The following is a 22,184-nucleotide window of genomic DNA, read 5'->3' as shown; positions in this document are numbered from 1 at the left end:
CAGAATCTGTGCTGCAAAATCCAAATATCACTCCTTCCCTTCTGAGTCCTGCCATTTTTTGGTCACACATAAAGCATTGCCGTACTCGGGAGAAATTGGGGCACAGATTTTGGGGTGCTTTTTCTCCTTCATACCTTATGAAAATGAAAAATTTTGAGCCAGAACTGCATTTTTGTGTAAAAAAATGTAATTTTTCATTTGCACAGCCCAGTTGTATCAAAATTGGTGAAACCCCTGGGGGTTTGAAATGTACACTATACCCCTAGATGAATTCCCTGAGGGGTGTAGTTTGCAAAATGGGGTCACTTGTGGGGGGCTTCCACTGTATTGGTGCTTTGGGGGTCTTGCTAATGCGACATAGCACCCACCAAAATTCCACCAGAATCTGAGCTGCAAAATACAAAAATCACTCCTTCCCTTCTGAGTCCTGCCATGCACCCAAATGGTATTTTTTGGTCACATGTGAGGCATTGCCATACTCGGGAGAAATTGGGGCACAGATTTTGGGGTGCTTTTTCTCCTTCATACCTTATGAAAATGAAAAATTTTGAGCCAGAACTGCATTTTTGTGTAAAAAAATGTAATTTTTCATTTGCACTGCCCAGTTGTATCAAAATTGGTGAAACCCCTGGGGGTTTGAAATGTACACTATACCCCTAGATGAATTCCCTGAGGGGTGTAGTTTGCAAAATGGGGTCACTTGTGGGGGGGTTCCTAACTTTTAGCATCTTATGGTGCCTAGAAACCTACATGGTGCCTAAAAAATAATCTCATAAAAAGGAGGCTCCAAAATCAAGTAGGTGCTCCTTCTATTATGAAGCCTGTGGTTTGGTCAACGTGCACACTAGGGCCACATATAGGATATTTATGAAAACAAAAGAATTGGGGGAATCAATTTTTGTCACATTTCTCTAGTAAAATCTACTGTGTTCCTTAGAAAAATGTATTAAAATTGCAAATCTGCAAAAAAAATGAAATTTTGAAATTTCACCTACACTTTGTTTTAATTCCTGTGAAACAACTAAAGGGTTAACAAACTTCCAAAATGCTGTTTTGAATACTGTGAGGGGTGCAGTTTTTGAAATGGCATCATTTATGGGGGTGTCTCACATACAAGTCCCTCAAAGTCACATCAGAACTGAACTGGTCCCTAAAAAAATCAGTGTTTGAAATTTTCTTGAAAATTTGAGAATTTGCTATTCATATTTTAAGCCTCCTAATGTCCAAAAAAATTAAAAGGAGGTTGAAATAATGATGGCAACATAAAGTAGACATATGGTCTATGTTAGTTAATAACTATTTTGAGTGGTATGATTATTTGTCTCACAAGCAGAAAATTTAACATTTTGAAAATTGCAAAATTTTCCATTTTTTTACGACATTTTGGTATTTTTCACAAAAAAACACAGACTGTATCGACCCAAATTTACCACTAACTTGAAGTACAATGTGTCACGAGAAAACAATCTCAAAATCACTGGGATAAGTAAAAGCAAAAAAAAGTTATCCCCACTTAAGTGATACATGTCAGATTTGAAAAAAAGGGCTATGAGTGTACGGGGCTCACTTATGGCATGGGACCGCACATCAGACCTGTTGGGACATCACACTGACCCGATTTGGGCGGATTTCTCGGCCCGTTCTGCTGGGAATGGGTGAATTTGGTCCGAATCCAGTTAGCATATGGGGGCCTTTTTGGTTTGTCATCAAGACCCGGTGAGAACCGGGTCTTGATTACACAAGTAATGCCTGAAAAAAATTGATTGGCCTGGACAGTAGTGCTTGGAGATGAGAGAATCTCCAAGCGCCAACTGAATGGGAGAAGTGTTCCCGGTGTGAACCAGTCTACGTGTGGGCCATAGTCTGCTTCCTGTTATTGCTCACTGACTTTCACCTACATGTAAAAATCTAGTCTGTTGGTATCCTGCAAATTGGTTAGAAGAAAAGGGACAAGAGACCACTCTGGTTTGAAGTAACGCATGGATATCCTGCCTGCTGAAATTTCATGAAAGGAATATTTAATATACACATATTGGAGAAGAGTCCAGGACTGTTTGCCATTCCCTACTTTTAGTGTTCCTAATTATTTGGCAGCTTATGGGAAGTGAAACGTTTGTGCCAATGTAACAGCTATTCCATGAAGGTGTATCGTCTGGAGTATTAAACATGTGGTCCTCCAGCGGCTGTGGAACTATCTCAGCATGCTCTGCCACATTTATACTGTGAAACTGGCAGTGCATTCTGGGTAGTGTAGTTCCATAGCCGATGTAGTACTGCATCTTGTGCATTAGGTACAAATCTGGTGATTAATGAAAACTGCATATTCAGATAGGTTTCTATGTCAAAAGAAGCTTTTCAGTAGTATCTCCCTTTGTAGAAGATGACACTTATGTGGCGGAAAAAGACATTTCCCCTACAAAACTTGTACACCAAGGTCAAAATTTCTCTGTACATATCTACTTACAAACCGGTTATGTTATGGGGATGTTCGCTAGAGAAGACATTTCAAAGGCATTGTATTAGGCCTCAGGTGGGAAAGGCCATTGGATCTGTTGTGCCAGCAGCTAGTACAGTTGTTCAAAGAAGAAAACACTGCTTGTCTGATTGGTGGTTATTGGGAAACTGATACGATGGCTAGAAGCTTGATATAGTAACACACTGGTATCCGATGATGGTATTGCCATAGTAAACCCTTTAAGCATTCGTTTTTATGGTTTGTAGATTTTAAGGCTGCTACAAATTCTGTCTGCTATGCTGTCTGACTGTGGTTTCCATAGTAGTAATCTGCAGTTTTAAATGCAATAAATAAAAAATGAATATCCCATATGACTTTCTTTCTGCTAACTGCATGGTAATCATTTATACACTTGCAGTGATGTGCCTATTAAATGTGTGTTTTGACCCTTGATCTCTTAATTATGGGCAGGGTTTGGTTGAGCGGAAAGTGCACAGCTGTTTGGCAAAGCAGGGGTCTGAACTCAACCATTTGATGTGATTTAGCTAAACAAAGACTTTTTTTTTTTTGTCCTTTACAACCGTCCACAGCTCATCCTTTGTGTTGGTGCCAGCTGCAACAAATCACACTGGGATACAGCAATAATATACATTCTGTGGCAAATGGGATATTTTTTGCACTTTTGACATCTTTACACCCAGTCAACATGAAGGTGGAAGAGATTGGTTTATTTTATTTATTTTAATTTATTTTAATCGCTGTAAGACTATGTAATGAAACCTGTCCCCAACGCACATAAATTATACATAAAATATTATAATATAAATAATTTTCTGCTAAAGGTGTTTGGCTGATGTCACAAAGACAGGTTGGAAAGCATTTTGTTCAAACTGGAAACCTGGCATTTATCTTAAAGTCAAGTTGCGAGGGGATTGCGAGTAATCATCTGTTTCCACCACTGTGTGGCCTCGTGCATCCATTTTGCATTCATAGTCGTATGATAATCAATCGCTTTGCGAATTCAGACAAATCCAGTCAGGTCTGCATAACCCGTAAAATAGGAAAGAACTTTATGCCTCTTTCAGACCGCACTAAAAAAAACATTATTTTGCTGATTTTTAACAGTTTTAAAATGGTAATATGTGCGGTCTGAAAGGTGCAGAGGGATAAAAAAGCAGGGTCCTACCTGTTTCAGCCCTGTTGTTTTTTTTTGGTTTCTGAAACTGTATTCCCCCCCCCCCCCCCCCCGGGCAGCGCAGCGCAGGGAAGGGAATGATCGCGCTGGGGGCAGGGGGTCCCTCCTGCAGTGTATGTTAGATCAGTGGTGGGGTTCCTGCAATAAATGGGAACTAGTAGTTTCCATCCGCTGCAGGGACCCCGCCACTGATCTAACATACACTGCAGGCACTCCATGCCCCCAGCACGATCATTCCCTTCCATGTTTGGCGCTGCCCAGGTAGGATCCCGGCTGTGGGGTTCAGGGACATAACCGTCTAGTTTCCAGATGGCTATCTGCTCTTCCCCCTCCCCGTGTCCCCACCTCCAGCGTCTGTATGGCCAGAGTGTCAGTGCTGCAGACAGCCGGCGCGGTCCTATTCCATGAGTAGCCCGCTCCTGAGCGAGGGAGGGGGGCAGTTAATAAGTTTTGCCCGGGGATCCTCAATGTTAAGATGGCCCTGAGAGAGTGTGTGTGTGTGTGTGTGTGTGTGGGGGGGGGGGGGGGGGGGGGGGGTAGCTGCTTTGAAAATAGCTAATTTGTGGCTGTAATCAATTGCAATGTTGTTCCCTGCGTTTGCCTGTGACACTGTATGCCTAGAACCATGCTTGCATCACAATGAACATCATGTTACTTATATGATTTACAGGTTTGTTTGCAATGATTAAATTAATTTTTCAATGTTTAACCTTGCCACTGCCTGGTTTAGCCACATATTGCTGATTGACTATTTTTCCCACCAAATGCTTTACCTTTTGCCTTTTGGAGTTGACAATTCAATGTGGTACTTAAAACTTGGCAGCATGTTCATTCTAATAATACTTTCTGTTTTTAGTTTTTCTCTAAAAGCCATGCATTTTTTGGCATGTTAGCATGTCTTGTTTTATTCTTGCAAAATGTGGCAGAGTATATAGACGTGTGTATTTATTGTGTTATGTCAAATGTGTTGAGTGAATTTTTTTTTAATATAGAGAGGTTTATTATTTACACCATAAACGTTGTGTGTAAATAGCCTTGTTTTTAGTTTTGTGTACTTCTGATCAGCAATTTTTGTCTGCCTTTTATATTGTACCAGGATGTGCTGCATCTAATCGAGAACAAACGCCATATCTAACTATGTATTGATATTTTGATGACATTATGTAGGGGGATTACTGAATTTTACCTTCACATATTGGATGGCTTTCCACCGTACTGCATTATGGGGCCTACACGCATAGCAAGAGTGCAGAGTGATGCTAGACAGCTCAGATCACTCAGCACACACACAAACACAGCGATATTTAGTGCTGAGCGAGCTGTTGGGGCCAGTGTTCTCCAGTGAGAGACCACTGGCGATGACTAGATTAATGGGGCCTGCGCGATCTAACATAGCAAATGACACTACATCACTGTGTGTGTAGGGACTAGCGATAGCCGGTAGAATAAAGAATGAGCAGGGACCCATAAATCTAGTCATTGCCAGTTTTCTCTCACTGGAGAATACTGGTGCAGACATCACTGTGTGTGCTGAGCGATCCAGCATTGCTCAGATCGCTCTGCACACTCGCTATGTGTGCTGGACCAATAGATGTGCCTTGGCTTCAGGGGCTGATGACCAACCTGTTGCACAGGCTATAAGCCATTTTCTTTAGTTCACAAGGTTGTTTCTGATATTTCTCATAATGCTTGTGATCAGATACCCTCGCTTCACAAGTCAATCACAGATTTTTGTTACTGATAGAGTAGAGGTTTGTAACTCATCCCTAAGGAATCTGATGGCCGTACTTTACCCTTTCCCGAACAATAACTGATTTTTATAAATACTCCTACTGCGTAGTGTACAAGATATTTGCTGGCACCACCACAATCCTTCACCTGCAATTGCTTATTCCACCCAGGCATATAGAACCACTTCTCTTAGGCTCCAACTACTGGCACCTGGAACTGCCTACATTTGTTGCCACTCTGCTGCAACACTTCCTGGGTAGTATCAGATAATCCTCCCTATGGACTGCATTGGCTAGTTGGCAGAAGATTTCAGCTTGCAAACACTGGAATGAATACAAAACAGTTGAAGAAGGAAGTAGCCTTTCACGCTTCTGTGGTAGTCAAAGGGGTGCCGGAGGACTGACCGACAGTCGGAATTCCGACTGTTAAAACCCCGACAGACGGGCAGAGGCTATTCTCCCTCGTGGGGGTCCACAACCCCATAGAGGGAGAATAGAATAGGTGGCGAGCGCAGCAAACCCGCAAGGGGCTTCGTTGTGCTCCCCTGCTGTCTGACTTCCGGCAGTCGGGATTCTGACATTGGGAACCATGATTGTCGGAATCCCGACTGTCTGGGTGCTATACCACTCCCAGTCAAAGGATACATGCAGCATGCAGATTCAGACATCTTAAGGTAAGATGTTTATTGCTCATTACTCTTCACCCATCTATGGTGACACCTAATCTATTCCTCACATGGCAGCATGCCAATCAAAGGTAGAGGGAGGGCTTTGCATGTCACGTCAGAGGGCAGAAGTACAGTAGGCCCCTTGTTGGGATACCCTGCAATAGATAAGGCTATGGTTAACATGGCTTTTTATAGTAAGAGTCTGTGATCCAGTTGCTGAGCATTTGGTCAGGTAATCTAGTACAGGGCACTACAGTCTAAGCGCTCTAGTGCTTAGACTCCACTGTACTTCGGCCAGCAGTGAGTAGGCTGCACATTGGCTTCCTCTCTTAAAGTGCCCCTGCTGTCTTGCATTTGTTTTTATTGGTACTTATGTAGTATCTGGGCTGCCGATTTCTAAATCGGGTCGGATCGGGAGATCGCATCGCATCGCATGCGACCATGCGATTCGATGCGATGCGATGCGATGACCCGATTTTTCCATAGGAATCAATGTTAAAATGGACTGAGTCCATTTTAACATGGAATTCAATGGGAAAAATGGGTCCTTTTCATACCCCTACTATCCAAGTGGGCATGGAGTTGGATATAAACCTGTGGCGAGCGTAGCGAGCCACCGAGCCCGAAGCGTGGCGAGCGAAGCGAGCCCCGCGAGGGGACGAATACCGTCCCCTCGCGGGGCTCGCTTCGCTCGCCACGCTTCGGGCTCGGTGGCTCGCTACGCTCGCCACAGGTTTATATCCAACTCCATGCCCACTTGGATAGTAGGGGTATGAAAAGGACCCATTTTTCCATAGGAATCATTTTAACATTGATTCCTATGGAAAAATCGGGTCATCGCATCCGATATCGGATGCGATGCGATGCGATGCGATATCGCATCGCATCGCATCTGATTGTATGCCTTAACTTAAGGCATACAATCAAAAAATCGGCAGCCCAGATACTACATAAGTACCTTTTTATTTTTTTAATCATGTGACTGTTGTTTTATACCTGCTTTGGGGGCGAGACAGTGATTATCAGTGGATGATGAATCTGCTGTGGGTGGCAGGGAGAGGAAATGGGTGTCCGCCTTCCAAAAAGTCTGCTCAGTGTACCCCTCCTTCCCCCACATGTTTTTCTGCTGCTTCCTGGAAAGTTTTGCCCAGCTCAAAAGTCCCAGGATCCGGCAGAATCCTCACTGCCAGCTGTGTGCCCCCTGTGGACATCTGCATACTCAGAAAAAGAGGGTGGGGTGTAAGTTGATGTTCTGTTGCTTATTTGGAATAAGAGGCATGTTTTTCTCTTTCGTTTGGCCTAAAGGTAAACCAGTTGTGTATTTGTACTGTAGCCGGCAGAGGGGGTTCAATGTCCCACCTGCTGAGCGCCTAATATGGGGGCATGTCCAAGAGAAACGGGCGTGAACTTGACATTCCACGCCTCCGTTCTTGGCAAAAGGGGGCTTGACTGCTTTTAAAGTCTGGTCCGTTCTACCGAGATGCTTCTTCAATGCTGTCTGGAAAGACATCATTGAATAGGCACCACCGCTATTTCCCCCACCGGTAATAGCAGTGGGGGAATGAATACCCCCCTAAATGTGTGTGCATGTACATCTGGTAAGGAATATAGATTATAAACTCCACTGGGGCAGAGACTGATGTAAAAGTTCAACTATTCTCTGTAAAGTGCTGCAGAATATCTGTGCGCTATATAAATAAATCTCAAAGTGGGATCTTATTGACTATGCAAAACATGTGATAGCCGATAGCCAATAAGAAAAATCAGAACTTGCGCTAATTTTGGCGATAAGAACTGAGTAAATCCAAACTGCACATCTCTTAAAAAAAAAAAAAAAATTTTATAGAGAGAAAGAAGATAAGTGTATTTCTGTATCTGGGGACCGCAACCAACAGAGTCAGTGTCTGTGTGATTTGAACACTTATGTATGCTCTTAAAAAATTGGGTTTTGCACATTGCCTGCAAAACGTGGCTGGTCGTGTAAGGAGCCAATCGGTGGCATCACTGTGGTTACAGGCTGAACGGGCTGGGTGGACAGTTGTTTCTATGCCAAATCACTGACTCGCCAACCCCCAGCTCTGACTCTTCCTGGTGTGAAACAGTCTTTATTGCTTGCTGCAGTGACCCCTCCCACTCTGCTGAGCAGAGGGGCTGCCTCCACATCCAGCATCACTTTGTTACTATACTCTATGGCAGCAGTTGTTGTTTTTTGTTGTTGTGTCTTTTTGTTGTTTTTTGCTGCAGGCTATCACTTGTAGGGCATTGCACAAAAATGTATTTTTTGTTTGTTTACTTTACTTTATTAGTAAGTGATCAAGCATAGTCCTGCAACGAATTTCTCATATTTTCATCATGTTTGTGATAGTGAGTTCTATGCACTAAAGGGCATGTGTACTAAGCATTGGACAGTGATCAATGGACTGAGATTGCCATCCAACCTTTCACAGTCCCAACACCCCCCAGGCACAGCCTCTGACATAGTAGTAGGTAGCTGATTTATCCCCTTGCACTTGGTCTCTCCCCAATGCTTAGTACATAGACACTGTGTCTGCTGTATAGTCAACAAGGGACATGTTATGATTATGGTTGACTTTAGACCAAGGCATTTGTGCAAATAAAATATTGAAAAACCACAAGTGACACATTTTAAAGACCGTTCTGAAGCACTCTCACAATAAGTTGAATTACATTTTACTTGGGAGGATGTTGAGAGAAAATTTTATTAATTTAGGAGGGGTGGAATTAAAGTGGAAGTGTGTAAAAATATGTATATTACACAATGTGAAATTTTCTAGTATACACAAACCTGTATATGTTAGTAAATCCCCCTGTGGTTTTTCCAAAGAATGCTGTAAGGGCTGCATTAAATATTTATTGCTAATGCAACATGAATTGTAAATACAGCCCTGAAAGTGTCTGTTGCTACAGTGGGCCTTGACAAAGCTTTTGACATTTTTATTTTATTTTAAAATAAGCATGAATGTGGTGTAGAAATGGGACCCAGTGGTTTTAATCCCATCATACAAACTTCTGCTTTAGAACTTTTCCTGAGATCACAAATGTTAGCTACTACTGCAAGTCCTAATAAAATCACTGTACCTGCTCCCAAATCATTTTTCCTGTAGACTTAATGACTTGCCAGTATGGTTTTTTATTTATTTACATTGCTATTATGGGAGAAAATGGGAGTGCCTTAAAGAAACTGACACCAGAAGTGGAAGAACATACACACTCTACACTAGGGTGGCCAATCCCGGGATCGGGATCGGCGGGATCCCGGGATTTGGCCCCTAAAACGCCGGGATTTCAATCCCGGGATTGGAGTTTCCAATCCCTTGATTTCGGGATTAGACTGTGCATGCGCAGTCTAATGCCGACCAGCATCTGAGCGTGTGCTCAGACACTGCCCGGCTTCTCCCTTCCCCGGCAGTACATCCCTGCGCAGCGTGACGAGTACAGAGGTCACGCTGCGCAGGCCAAGCAGCTGCACAGAGCCAGTGTGGCTCTGTGCAGCATGCGTTTGCCCCTGCCCACCAACCCGGCTTGCTCCCCAGAAGCCCACCCCCGACTCGCTGCCCGCCCCGCTACCCGCCCATCCACCCACCCTCCAGGCCGGCTCCCCGCCCATCCATCCGGCCGGCTCCCCGCCTATCCACCTGCCGGCTCCCCGCCCATCCACCCGCCGGCTCCCCTGACGCCCGCCAACCCACCCGGCTACCTGGTTACACAGACACCTGGCCGGCTGCCCACCCACACACCCGGCCGCACCCCAGCCCACATGTAAGTAAGTAAATATGCGGGGTGGCCGGGGTGCGTTTTTTAAATTAGGGAAGCCAATCCCGGGATTAGGCATTTTTCAATCCCGAAATCCGGGATTGAAAAAATGCTCCGGGATTGGCTTCCCTACTCTACACTGATAGAGCTTTGGTTTGAATACAATCTGCTGACCAGTGCTGTGCAGAATTGCACCGATCATATGAAGATTTCATTTTTGTTAGGAATCTTTTGCAACATCAAATGTTATATAGTTTGCAATACAGACCACAAGGTTTATATTGTATACAATGTTGTTGTGCAGATTTTCTCTATAATTGGTCTGTTACAGAGGACATTTGTGTTTGCTGTTTGAGTTTACAAAGCTTTTCTTTGTCCATAATTGAACTTACTGATTATAATGCAATTCAGTTTTGCAATACTGTCAAGTAACTGACATCAAGGAGGGATATTCTCATGATTAGCCGTGTGCCATACTAGGAATTGCAAAGTTCGTAGATGTGTCTTCAAACAACTGCACATAAAAGCGAAGTTAGAGTACAGTAAATTTACACACATGCATATTTTTAATTGTGTTTAATCTGTATAGTCTCCTGCAATCACATTTTACAAGTCTGCATAAAATTGGTCCTCATTTAGTGGAGATGCCAACTAGATGAAATAGGGAGAACTCTCCTTTTCCTGAAGGAAAGGCGTTTGTTGTATTTCCAATAAGCTTACTCGATTTTATCTCTACCGCTGTTGCGACCATTTTTATGCTACCACAGCTATGTGTGCTACCGATAGCTGCGGTATTCAGTTGGTATAAAGGAAGGGGGGGGGGGGGGGGGCTAATGATGATTACTGTATCCAAAGATTTTGTTTTTCCTTTTAAGAATTCTTTGTAGCTGCATTGCATTTTTTTTAAAGTACACATGAACAATGTAAAAAACAAAAAGTAATTTGTGTCCATTTAAATTTTTGCATTTTTTAAATTTTTATGTCCATTTAAAAAAAAAAAAAATGTATTTAGAAAATTAAGCTATTTCTTTTTCTTTTATAAAACACTAATGGGGAACATGAAGTAACAAGTTTATTCATTTATTTTTTAATGAAGTTTAGCCACTATAATGATGTTCTCGAACTAGAATCCTGCCAAAGCTGTGATAATTTCAATAGAAATTACCTCTGGTCAGTTGTCTAAATTTAAATAGGGAAAAAACTTTTTTTTTAATATTTTTTTTTCCTACAATTACATATTTTATTTATTATTAAGTTTCTTATATAGCGCACACATATTCTGCAGTGCTTTACAGAGCATTTTTAAACATTTACATCAGTCCCTGCCTCAGTGGAGCTTACAATCTATATTCCCCACCACATGTACACGCACACAGACATTCTAGGGTTAATTTTTTTTAGGCGCCAGATAACCTACAAGTATTCTTTTGGAATGTGGGAGGAAACCGGAGTACCTGGAGGAAACCCACGCAATTACGGGGAGAATATACAAACTCTGCGCAGTTAGAGCCATGGTGGGAATCGAACCCATGACCTCCGTGCTGTGAGGCAGTAATGCTAACCATTACACCATCCGTACATCCATATTTGACACAAACTCTGATTTTACTTTTGTTTTTAGCATTACCCTTTTAGATGTCTTACCCTGGAGACAATTCCTGCACAACATGGGTCTTAGTAGCCGGTTAAAGATAGATTGCAAATACATTGCAATCTGGGTGGAATCTTACCGCAATATGCGATCCGAATATGCAGATGTATGTCCCTGTAGGGACAGGGGCTCCAAAAACCGATCTACTTCGCCAGATGCCGGCACTACTGTCTGTAGCCCATAGGCTACAATAGGTTAATGCCATCTCAGAATGGCGTTAGCCCAGGGACCTGATGCATTGCTGTCCAATATTGATACATCGGGCAGCATTGCATTCCCAATAAAAACCTATGAGGGATTTGGCTGGGGTGGACCAGCAGGGATCTCCTGATACAGTGCGAGTGTTTGGAAAAGACGGTGCTGGTTTCTGGGCTAGTGGGCTATTGTACTATTTTGTTTATTACAGTGTCTTATATAGCGCAGCATATTCCGTTGCGCTTTACAATTGGAAACAACAGTAATTAAACAAACTAGGTGGAAACACTGACCTAGAGGTACGAGGGCCCTGCTTGCAAGCTTATAATCTATAGATGCTGCGAAGTTTAATTCTGCACTGTATTGCTAAACATAAAAATAACATTGTTTTCAATGCCAGATCAGTTGTCCTTGGGCAAAGAGAAAGCTAGATCTTGAGAATATGATAGTGTGGGAGTGAATTCTTTGTCCATTATTGGATAATGCTGTTTTGTGAGACCCTTTTGTTCGCTAAAGGTCAGGCTTTAACATGCTACAAATTATCCTCACAATCACACTGGTGCCAAACTTTTAAAGGCCTTTTAGGAATTTCAGTCTTTATGTGAATATATGATGACTCTGTGCCTTCTGCTATTGGGAATTTGTGTGCAATCAAGACCAAATGTCTTGTCGTTAACCTGATGTATGTTTTTGTTTTATTCCATTGCAGTTGCTAGGAGCTGCATTCCTTGCTATTGGCTTGTGGGCATGGGCAGAGAAGGTAAGTCCCTCCTATTATTATGTTTTCAGTGCACAACTATAATGAGTCATATGAAGTACTACAGGTTTGCTGGTTCTGCTGCATTTAACCCTTTGAGTGCCAACATTGCTCCTCAAAATATCTGTTAAAAGGCCAGCACAGTTCACAGCGACTGTTCTTTTTTGGGGGGCAATATCTAACTAAACTTCAATTTAATTGACTCTTTGTATTCATTTATTCATTGACTATTATTCATTATTAATTGACTCTTTGTATTCATTTGCATAAACCCGACCATCTCTCATTCTAACCTGTGTATGCTCACTTCGTCCCCTTCTGTGTCACCCCAGTCTGTCTAACCCTCCCCTTTAGAATGTAAGCTCTCACGTGCAGGGCCCTCTCTCCTTATGTGCCTTTCTTAGAATATATAAACCTCTGCCACCCTGATGATTGCTTCAGGGTCTTGTCCTCTGTTGCAATTATCCATATTTACCATGTACTTGTCATAAGGGTGCCGGACAGTTCCCGACAGTCGGGATCCCGACAGTCATTTACCCGACGTTGGGATCCCGACATTGAAAACCCCATCACGGGGGGCCTGACGGCCACTGGCTATTCTCCCTTGTGGGGGCCCACGACCCCCATAGAGGGAGAATAGAATAGGTGGTGAGCGCAGCGAGCCCGCAAGGGGCCTTGTTGCGCTCACCATGCTTTCTGGGTCCGACCAGTCGGGATCCCGATGTCTGGTAATGACTGTCAGGATCCCGACTGTCGGGTAATGACTGTCGGGATCCCGACTGTCGGAACCCTATACCACACCCTTGTCATAAACTGTCTTGTACTGTAATCGGTATATGTATTTGCTCATAACTATGCTCTGTAAAGCGCTGCGGAATTTGTGTGCGCTATATAAAAAACCTGTTAAATAATTTATGCTAAAAGAACAGTCGCTGTGAGCGATGCTGATGTTTTTAATGGATATTTTGAGGATCGCTCACAGCAGTATTGGCACTCAAAGGGTTAAAAGGTACAAATTTCTTGCCACTACTAACCACAGCAAATGACTATAAAGCTCAAAATGAAAACCCATTACTTTATGGAAAAGGCTGGTTCTGAATCCTTACTGCTGCTCCTCTTTGGATTTGTACTAAAAGTTTGATTTAGGGACTGCACAGCATGTTGTAGCATGTTATACTGTAAATTATAGGTTCTGTTGGTGCTATCGAAAATATTTACTATGCTGTCTAAGGTGCCTTGGCAGTGCCGTTCTGCATCCTATCTAGCAGTGCTTTGCAGCCTTTATTCCTGTTTAGGAATGGACTTGGGAATGGTACTTGTCTGCTCTATTTATGGCATTTATTTAATCAATCGTTGACCTCTCTGTTAAATGTGTCCCTCAACACTATTGAGCTGAATAACATGTACTGCGGCTCGTTCCATTTATGTAAGTCCTCTTGTATGTATTTATGTATGTAAGTATTTATGTTAGTCCTCTTGTATGAAGATGGCTTTTGATCATCCTACTATTAAATGCTTAGGGGCATGTTCAATTATACCTCTTACACCAAAATCCCTTTTCAAACCCTGGCCTTCAAACACGGGAGTTTCCAGGGTCGTACCAAGCTTCATACCCCATTTACACAGCACTTTGACCTGGGTCGGACCCGGGTCTGCACTGTTTACACTGAACCTGGGTCAGCCTGCTTTTCCTTATGGATGCCTTTCAACTACTAAATTGGAAGGAAAGCTAAACTATCCAGAGTTCAGACACTGGTAAATCCCAACTAATTGGATGAGTCCGATGCAGCAATTATTGAATGTCCCTTAGCATATAAATAAAGCTTTATCTAGTGTGTAAGTGCCCTAAAGTAGTCCAATTTAGAGATTTTTAGAATGTGTCCTACTCTTTAACCCCTTCCTGACAGAGCCAGTTTTTGCGTTCCTGACAGAGCCCTTTTTTTCAAATCTGACATGTATCACTTAAGTGGGGATAACTTTTTTTTGCTTTTACTTATCCCAGTGATTTTGAGATTGTTTTTTCGTGACACATTGTACTTCAAATTAGTGGTAAATTTGGGTCGATACAGTCTGTGTTTTTTTGTGAAAAATACCAAAATATCGTGAAAAAATGGAAAATTTAGCGATTTGCAAAATGTTAAATTTTCTGCTTGTGAGACAAATAATCTTACCACTCAAAATAGTGAATAACTAACATAGACCATATGTCTACTTTATGTTGACATCATTATTTCAACTTCCTTTTAATTTTTTGGGACACTAGGAGGCTTACAATATGAATAGCAAATTCTCAAATTTTCAAGAAAATTTCAAACACTGATTTTTTTAGGGACCAGTTCAGTTCTGATGTGACTTTGAGGGACTTGTATGTGAGACACCCCCATAAATGATGCCATTTCAAAAACTGCACCCCTCACAGTATTCAAAACAGCATTTTGGAAGTTTGTTAACCCTTTAGGTGTTTCACAGGAATTAAAACAAAGTGTAGGTGAAATTTCAAAATTTCATTTTTTTTGCAGATTTGCAATTTTAATACATTTTTCTAAGGAACACAGTACATTTTACTAGAGAAATGTGACTGAAAATTGATTCCCCCAATTCTTTTGTTTTCATAAATATCCTATATGTGGCCCTAGTGTGCACGGTGACCAAACCACAGGCTTCATAATAGAAGGAGCACCTACTTGATTTTGGAGCCTCCTTTTTATGAGATTATTTTTTAGGCACCATGTAGGTTTCTAGGCACCATAAGATGCTAAAAGTTAGGAACCCCCCCACAAGTGACCCCATTTTGCAAACTACACCCCTCAGGGAATTCATCTAGGGGTATAGTGTACATTTCAAACCCCCAGGGGTTTCAACAATTGTGGTACAACTGGGCAGTGAAAATGAAAAATTATTTTTTTTACACAAAAATACAGTTCTAGCTCCTAATTTGTCATTTTCAGAAGGTATGAAGGAGACAAAGCACCCCAAAATCTGTGCCCCAATTTCTCCCGAGTACGGCAATGCCTCACATGTGACCAAAAAATACCAGTTGGGTGCATGGCAGGACTCAGAAGGGAAGGAGTGATTTTTGGATTTTGCAGCTCAGATTCTGGTGGAATTTTGGTGGGTGCTATGTCGCATTAGCAAGACCCCCAAAGCACCAATACAGTGGAACCCCCCCACAAGTGACCCCATTTTGCAAAGTACACCCCTCAGGGAATTCATCTAGGGGTATAGTGTACATTTCAAACCCCCAGGGGTTTCACCAATTTTGATACAAGTGGGCAGTGAAAATGAAAAATTACATTTTTTTACACAAAAATGCAGTTCTGGCTCAAAATTTTTCATTTTCAGAAGGTATGAAGGAGAAAAAGCACCCCAAAATCTGTGCCCCAATTTCTCCCGAGTACGGCAATGCCTCACATGTGACCAAAAAATACCAGTTGGGTGCATGGCAGGACTCAGAAGGGAAGGAGTGATTTTTGGATTTTGCAGCACAGATTCTGGTGGAATGAATGGTGGGTGCTATGTTGCACCAATACAGTGGAACCCCCCCACAAGTCACCCCATTTTGCAAAGTACACCCCTCAGGGAATTCATCTAGGGGTATAGTGTACATTTCAAACCCCCAGGGGTTTCACCAATTTTGATACAAGTGGGCAGTGAAAATGAAAAATTACATTTTTTTACACAAAAATGCAGTTCTGGCTCAAAATTTTTCATTTTCAGAAGGTATGAAGGAGAAAAAGCACCCCAAAATATGTGCCCCAATTTCTCCCGAGTACGGAAATGCCTCACATGTGACCAAAAAATACCAGTTGGGTGCATGGCAGGACTCAGAACGGAAGGAGTGATTTTTGGATTTTGCGGCTCAGATTCTGGTGGAATTTTGGTGGGTGCTATGTCGCATTAGCAAGACCCCCCAAGCACCAATACAGTGGAACCCCCCCACAAGTCACCCCATTTTGAAAACTACACCCCTCAGGGAATTCATCTAGGGGTATAGTGTACATTTCAAACCCCCAGGGGTTTCACCAATTTTGATACAAGTGGGCAGTGAAAATGAAAAATTACATTTTTTACACAAAAATGCAGTTCTGGCTCGAAATTTTTCATTTTCAGAAGGTATGAAGGAGAAAAAGCACCCCAAAATCTGTGCCCCAATTTCTCCCGAGTACGGCAATGCCTCACATGTGACCAAAAAATACCAGTTGGGTGCATGGCAGGACTCAGAACGGAAGGAGTGATTTTTGGATTTTGCAGCTCAGATTCTGGTGGAATTTTGGTGGGTGCTATGTCGCATTAGCAAGACCCCCCAAGCACCAATACAGTGGAACCCCCCCACAAGTCACCCCATTTTGAAAACTACACCCCTCAGGGAATTCATCTAGGGGTATAGTGTACATTTCAAACCCCCAGGGGTTTCACCAATTTTGATACAAGTGGGCAGTGAAAATGAAAAATTACATTTTTTTACACAAAAATGCAGTTCTGGCTCAAAATTTTTCATTTTCAGAAGGTATGAAGGAGAAAAAGCACCCCAAAATCTGTGCCCCAATTTCTCCCGAGTACGGAAATGCCTCACATGTGACCAAAAAATACCAGTTGGGTGCATGGCAGGACTCAGAACGGAAGGAGTGATTTTTGGATTTTGCAGCACAGATTTTGGTGGAATGAATGGTGGGTGCTATGTTGCACCAATACAGTGGAACCCCCCCACAAGTCACCCCATTTTGCAAAGTACACCCCTCAGGGAATTCATCTAGGGGTATAGTGTACATTTCAAACCCCCAGGGGTTTCACCAATTTTGATACAAGTGGGCAGTGAAAATGAAAAATTACATTTTTTTACACAAAAATGCAGTTCTGGCTCAAAATTTTTCATTTTCAGAAGGTATGAAGGAGAAAAAGCACCCCAAAATCTGTGCCCCAATTTCTCCCGAGTACGGCAATGCCTCACATGTGACCAAAAAATACCAGTTGGGTGCATGGCAGGACTCAGAAGGGAAGGAGTGATTTTTGGATTTTGCAGCTCAGATTCTGGTGGAATTTTGGTGGGTGCTATGTCGCATTAGCAAGACCCCCCAAGCACCAATACAGTGGAACCCCCCCACAAGTGACCCCATTTTGCAAACTACACCCCTCAGGGAATTCATCTAGGGGTATAGTGTACATTTCAAACCCCCAGGGGTTTCACCAATTTTGATACAAGTGGGCAGTGAACATGAAAAATTACATTTTTTACACAAAAATGCAGTTCTGGCTCAAAATTTTTCATTTTCAGAAGGTATGAAGGAGAAAAAGCACCCCAAAATCTGTGCCCCAATTTCTCCCGAGTACGGCAATGCCTCACATGTGACCAAAAAATACCAGTTGGGTGCATGGCAGGACTCAAAAGGGAAGGAGTGATTTTTGGATTTTGCAGCTCAGATTCTGGTGGAATTTTGGTGGGTGCTATGTCGCATTAGCAAGACCCCCCAAGCACCAATACAGTGGAACCCCCCCACAAGTGACCCCATTTTGCAAACTACACCCCTCAGGGAATTCATCTAGGGGTATAGTGTACATTTAAAACCCCCAGGGGTTTCACCAATTTTGATACAAGTGGGCAGTGAAAATGAAAAATTACATTTTTTACACAAAAATGCAGTTCTGGCTCAAAATTTTTCATTTTCAGAAGGTATGAAGGAGAAAAAGCACCCCAAAATCTGTGCCCCAATTTCTCCCGAGTACGGCAATGCCTCACATGTGACCAAAAAATACCAGTTGGGTGCATGGCAGGACTCAGAAGGGAAGGAGTGATTTTTGGATTTTGCAGCACAGATTCTGGTGGAATGAATGGTGGGTGCTATGTTGCACCAATACAGTGGAACCCCCCCACAAGTCACCCCATTTTGCAAACTACACCCCTCAGGGAATTCATCTAGGGGTATAGTGTACATTTCAAACCCCCAGGGGTTTCACCAATTTTGATACAAGTGGGCAGTGAAAATGAAAAATTAAATTTTTTTACACAAAAATGCAGTTCTGGCTCAAAATTTTTCATTTTCAGAAGGAATGAAGGAGACAAAGCACCCCAAAATCTGTGCCCCAATTTCTCCTGAGTACGGCAATGCCTCATGTGTGACCAAAAAGTGGCAGGACTCAGAAGGGAAGGAGTGATATTTGGATTTTGCAGCACAAATTCTGGTGGAATGATGGTGGGTGCTATGTCGCATTAGCAAGACCCCCAAAGCACCAATACAGTGGAACCCCCCCACAAGTGACCCCATTTTGCAAACTACACCCCTCAGGGAATTCATCTAGGGGTATAGTGTACATTTCAAACCCCCAGGGGTTTCACCAATTTTGATAAAACTGGGCAGTGAACATGAAAAATTACATTTTTTTACACAAAAATGCAGTTCTGGCTCAAAATTTTTCATTTTCACAAGGAATGAAGGAGACAAAGCACCCCAAAATCTGTGCCCCAATTTCTCCCGAGTACGGCAATGCCTCACATGTGACCAAAAAATACCAGTTGGGTGCATGGCAGGACTCAGAAGGGAAGGAGTGATTTTTGGATTTTGCGGCTCAGATTCTGGTGGAATGAATGGTGGGTGCTATGTGGCATTAGCAAGACCCCCGAAGCACGGTGAAATTATGAACCTAATATTCCATAGATGTGTGGTATATTTTAAAACACTCCTTTATACATAGGCCGGGTTTGTCGGGGCAAGTGTCACACTGGAAAATAGTTTGCTTTCTTATTCCCTTTTTATAGCAAACTTTGCACCTTTTTTGTGTCCTGCCCTTTTTTCCAGTGGAGGGGATTTCATCAGGAAAATGCTGCCCTGGTACAATACGGGGGCCAGTACTAGAAGTACTGGGGCCCTCTGCCTGCTGGTTCCCAAATATTAGGCCCTTTATGACTTCCTCTTGAAAGTGCATAAATGTCCCCCTCTGGCCGGTAGAACGGAATAGCACGTAAGCGTTATACAGTGCCATCTGGATGATATACACGGCCACCTTCTTGTACCCGATTTTTGTTTTCCGCAGGGCACTGTACGGCTTCAGTACCTGATCTGAAAGATCCACTCCGCCCATGTACCTATTGTAATCCAGGATACAATTAGGTTTTGAGGTGTGGGTACTGGTACCTCGTACAGGGACGGAGGTGGTACTGTCTCCGTGAATTGTTGTCAGTATAAGGACATCCCTCTTGTCCTTATATTTGACCAACAACATATTTTCGTTGCATATTCCCCTGCTTTCACCCCTTCTCATTACTTGGGCAATGTGCGTTTTTGGGAGGCCTCTTTGGTTCTTGCGCACAGTACCGCAAGCTGCTGTACCTCTTGAACCAAGGGCCTTAAACAGGGGGATGCTAGTGTAAAAGTTATCCACATAGAGGTGATAACCTTTATCCAGGAAGGGGTGCACTAAATCCCAGACAATTTTCCCACTAACACCTACGAGGGAGGGGGGGCATTCTGGCGGTTGAATTCTTGAATCCTTCCCTTCATAAACCCTAAACCTGTGGGTGTACCCTGAGGTGCTTTCACACAGTTTATACATTTTTATGCCATACCTTGCCCTCTTACTGGGAAGGTACTGGCGGAATTTAACCCTTCCTTTAAAATGTATAAGGGACTCGTCGATACAAATAAATTTTTCAGGGATGTACACCTCTTCAAATTTGGCACTGAAATGATCAATGACCGGCCTGACTTTGAATAGCCGGTCAAAGGTGGGATCATCTCTGGGTGGGCACTGTGCATTATCGGTGTAATGTATAAATTTAAGAATTGTCTCAAATCGAGTCCGGGGCATGGCCATACGGTAAAATGGAGTACTGTACAGAACATCTGTACTCCAATATTGCCTAATTTCTGGCTTTTTTACTATGCCCATATGAAACACCAGACCCCAAAACGTCATCATCTCTACTGCATCTACAGGGGTCCACCTAGCAAATGATGACGTGGGGTTTTGAGCAATAAACTGCTGGGCATATAAATTAGTTTGGTCCACCATTAAATTTATAAAATCATCAGAGAAAAATAATTTGAAAAAGTCAATTTCTCTGAGACCTGTGGAATCAAATTGGATTCCTGGCATGGCCAAAAACTCAGGAACCTGGGGCTCAAAATTGTCTGGTGGTGGGGTCCATACTAGATCAATTATTGGGGGGGGAATCTCAGCTGATCTACGGGGGCGTCTTTGAGGGGGTCCCTCATCACCAGAGGAGGAAGAGGAGCTTAAGACAAATCCTTCAAATTCCCCGCTTGCATCACTGCCTGTGTCAGAGTCAGAGGCAAGCATGGCATATGCCTCCTCCACTGAATACATTCTCCTGGATGACTGGGAGGACATTTGGGAGGACATTTGGGAGGACATTTGGGATGCCATTTTTATTTTTGTGTTACTGGTAGTGAAATGTTTCAACACGTGTATAGTGTAGGGGGGGGTACAAACTTTATTTCAATCCGGGGGGTATGTAGTGTGTAGTGTGTATGTGGTGCAGAAAAAAAAAAATACTTTATACCAATAAAAAAAAAAAAAAATGAAGGGGTTAAAAATAAAAAATTGAAGGGGTTAAAAAAAAAAAAAAAAAGGTCCTGCGCCAAAAATTGAGCACAGATGTTGGTCAGTAACGTCTGTCACTGAACAGCGCTCAAAGGCAACAGGAATCTGATAAAAAAAAAAAAAAAAATAGATCAACCCTGTGCCGAAAAAGCTGATCAGTGATGTACGTCACTGATCGGCGCACAGTGGCCACAGGACACCCACAAAATCAGTGTGTGTAAAAAAAAAATTAAAAAAAGACCCCACAGCACTCACAAAAAAAAAAAAAGGTGATCAGTGATGCGACACTGATTACCAGTGAGGGACAGCAGGTGCACAACCTTTGGTGCAACTGACAGTGCAACTGGCAGCAACTGACAGGTATATATATAAAAAAAAAACCTCTGCGCCCCCAAAAAGTTGCTGATCAGCACAGATATACTGATCAGCACAAAAGGGGGGGTAGCAGACACAAAATATACACTCTCTATCACTCTCTGTCACTATCTCTCTCTATCTCTCTATCTCTCACTATCTCTCACTATCTATCACTCTAGGACACTGCAGCAGCAGCACTGACAGTTATATGTATAAAAAAAAACTGCACCCCCAAAAAGGGGGGGTAGCAGACACAAAATATACACTCTCTATCACTCTCTGTCACTATCTCTCTCTATCTCTCTATCTCTCACTATCTATCACTATCTATCACTCTATGACACTGCAGCAGCAGCACTGACAGTTATATATATAAAATAAAACCCCTGCACCCCCAAAAAGGGGGGGTAGCAGACACAAATCTCTCTATCTCTCTACCTCTCACTATCTATCACTATCTATCACTATCTATCACTGTATGACACTGCAGCAGCAGCACTGACAGTTATTTATATATAGAAAACCCCTGCACCCCCAAAAAGGGGGGGTAGCAGACACAAAATATAGCTCTCTCTGTCACTATCTCTCTATCTCTCTCTATCTCTCTCTATCTCTCTCTCTATCTCTCTATCTCTCTATCACACTGCAGCAGCAGCAGGAAGTCTCAGGAAGTCAGATCCAGGAAGCGTCCAGCACGCTACAAGCAGTGATAAGGTGATCAGGTAAGGTATTTGCAAGGATCAGGTAAGTATTAGCAAGGATCAGGTCGGTATTCACGGCAGGCAGGCACGGTGACCGTTCTGCACGCTATTCCAGACCGGAATGGCGTCTGCAGCGCAGTCACCG

At 42.8% G+C, this 22,184-nt stretch overlaps 1 protein-coding gene across 1 annotated transcript in view; it reads left to right on the top strand.

Moving 5' to 3' along the window:
• Positions 1 to 22,184, top strand: part of TSPAN17 (tetraspanin 17) — a 77,127-nt gene that overhangs the window by 30,714 nt on the left and 24,229 nt on the right. Inside the window, exon 2 of the mRNA XM_083182138.1 lies at positions 12,378 to 12,428. Coding sequence (XP_083038264.1) covers positions 12,378 to 12,428 — 51 coding nt within the window. The remainder of the gene's footprint in view (positions 1 to 12,377; positions 12,429 to 22,184) is intronic.

Source organism: Crinia signifera, chromosome 4 (genome assembly GCF_055691185.1).
Source record: "Crinia signifera chromosome 4, ASM5569118v1, whole genome shotgun sequence".
Taxonomy (NCBI): Eukaryota; Metazoa; Chordata; class Amphibia; order Anura; family Myobatrachidae; genus Crinia; species Crinia signifera.
The sequence above is the reverse complement of the archived record's forward strand: the minus strand, read 5'-3'. Positions and strand labels throughout refer to the sequence as shown.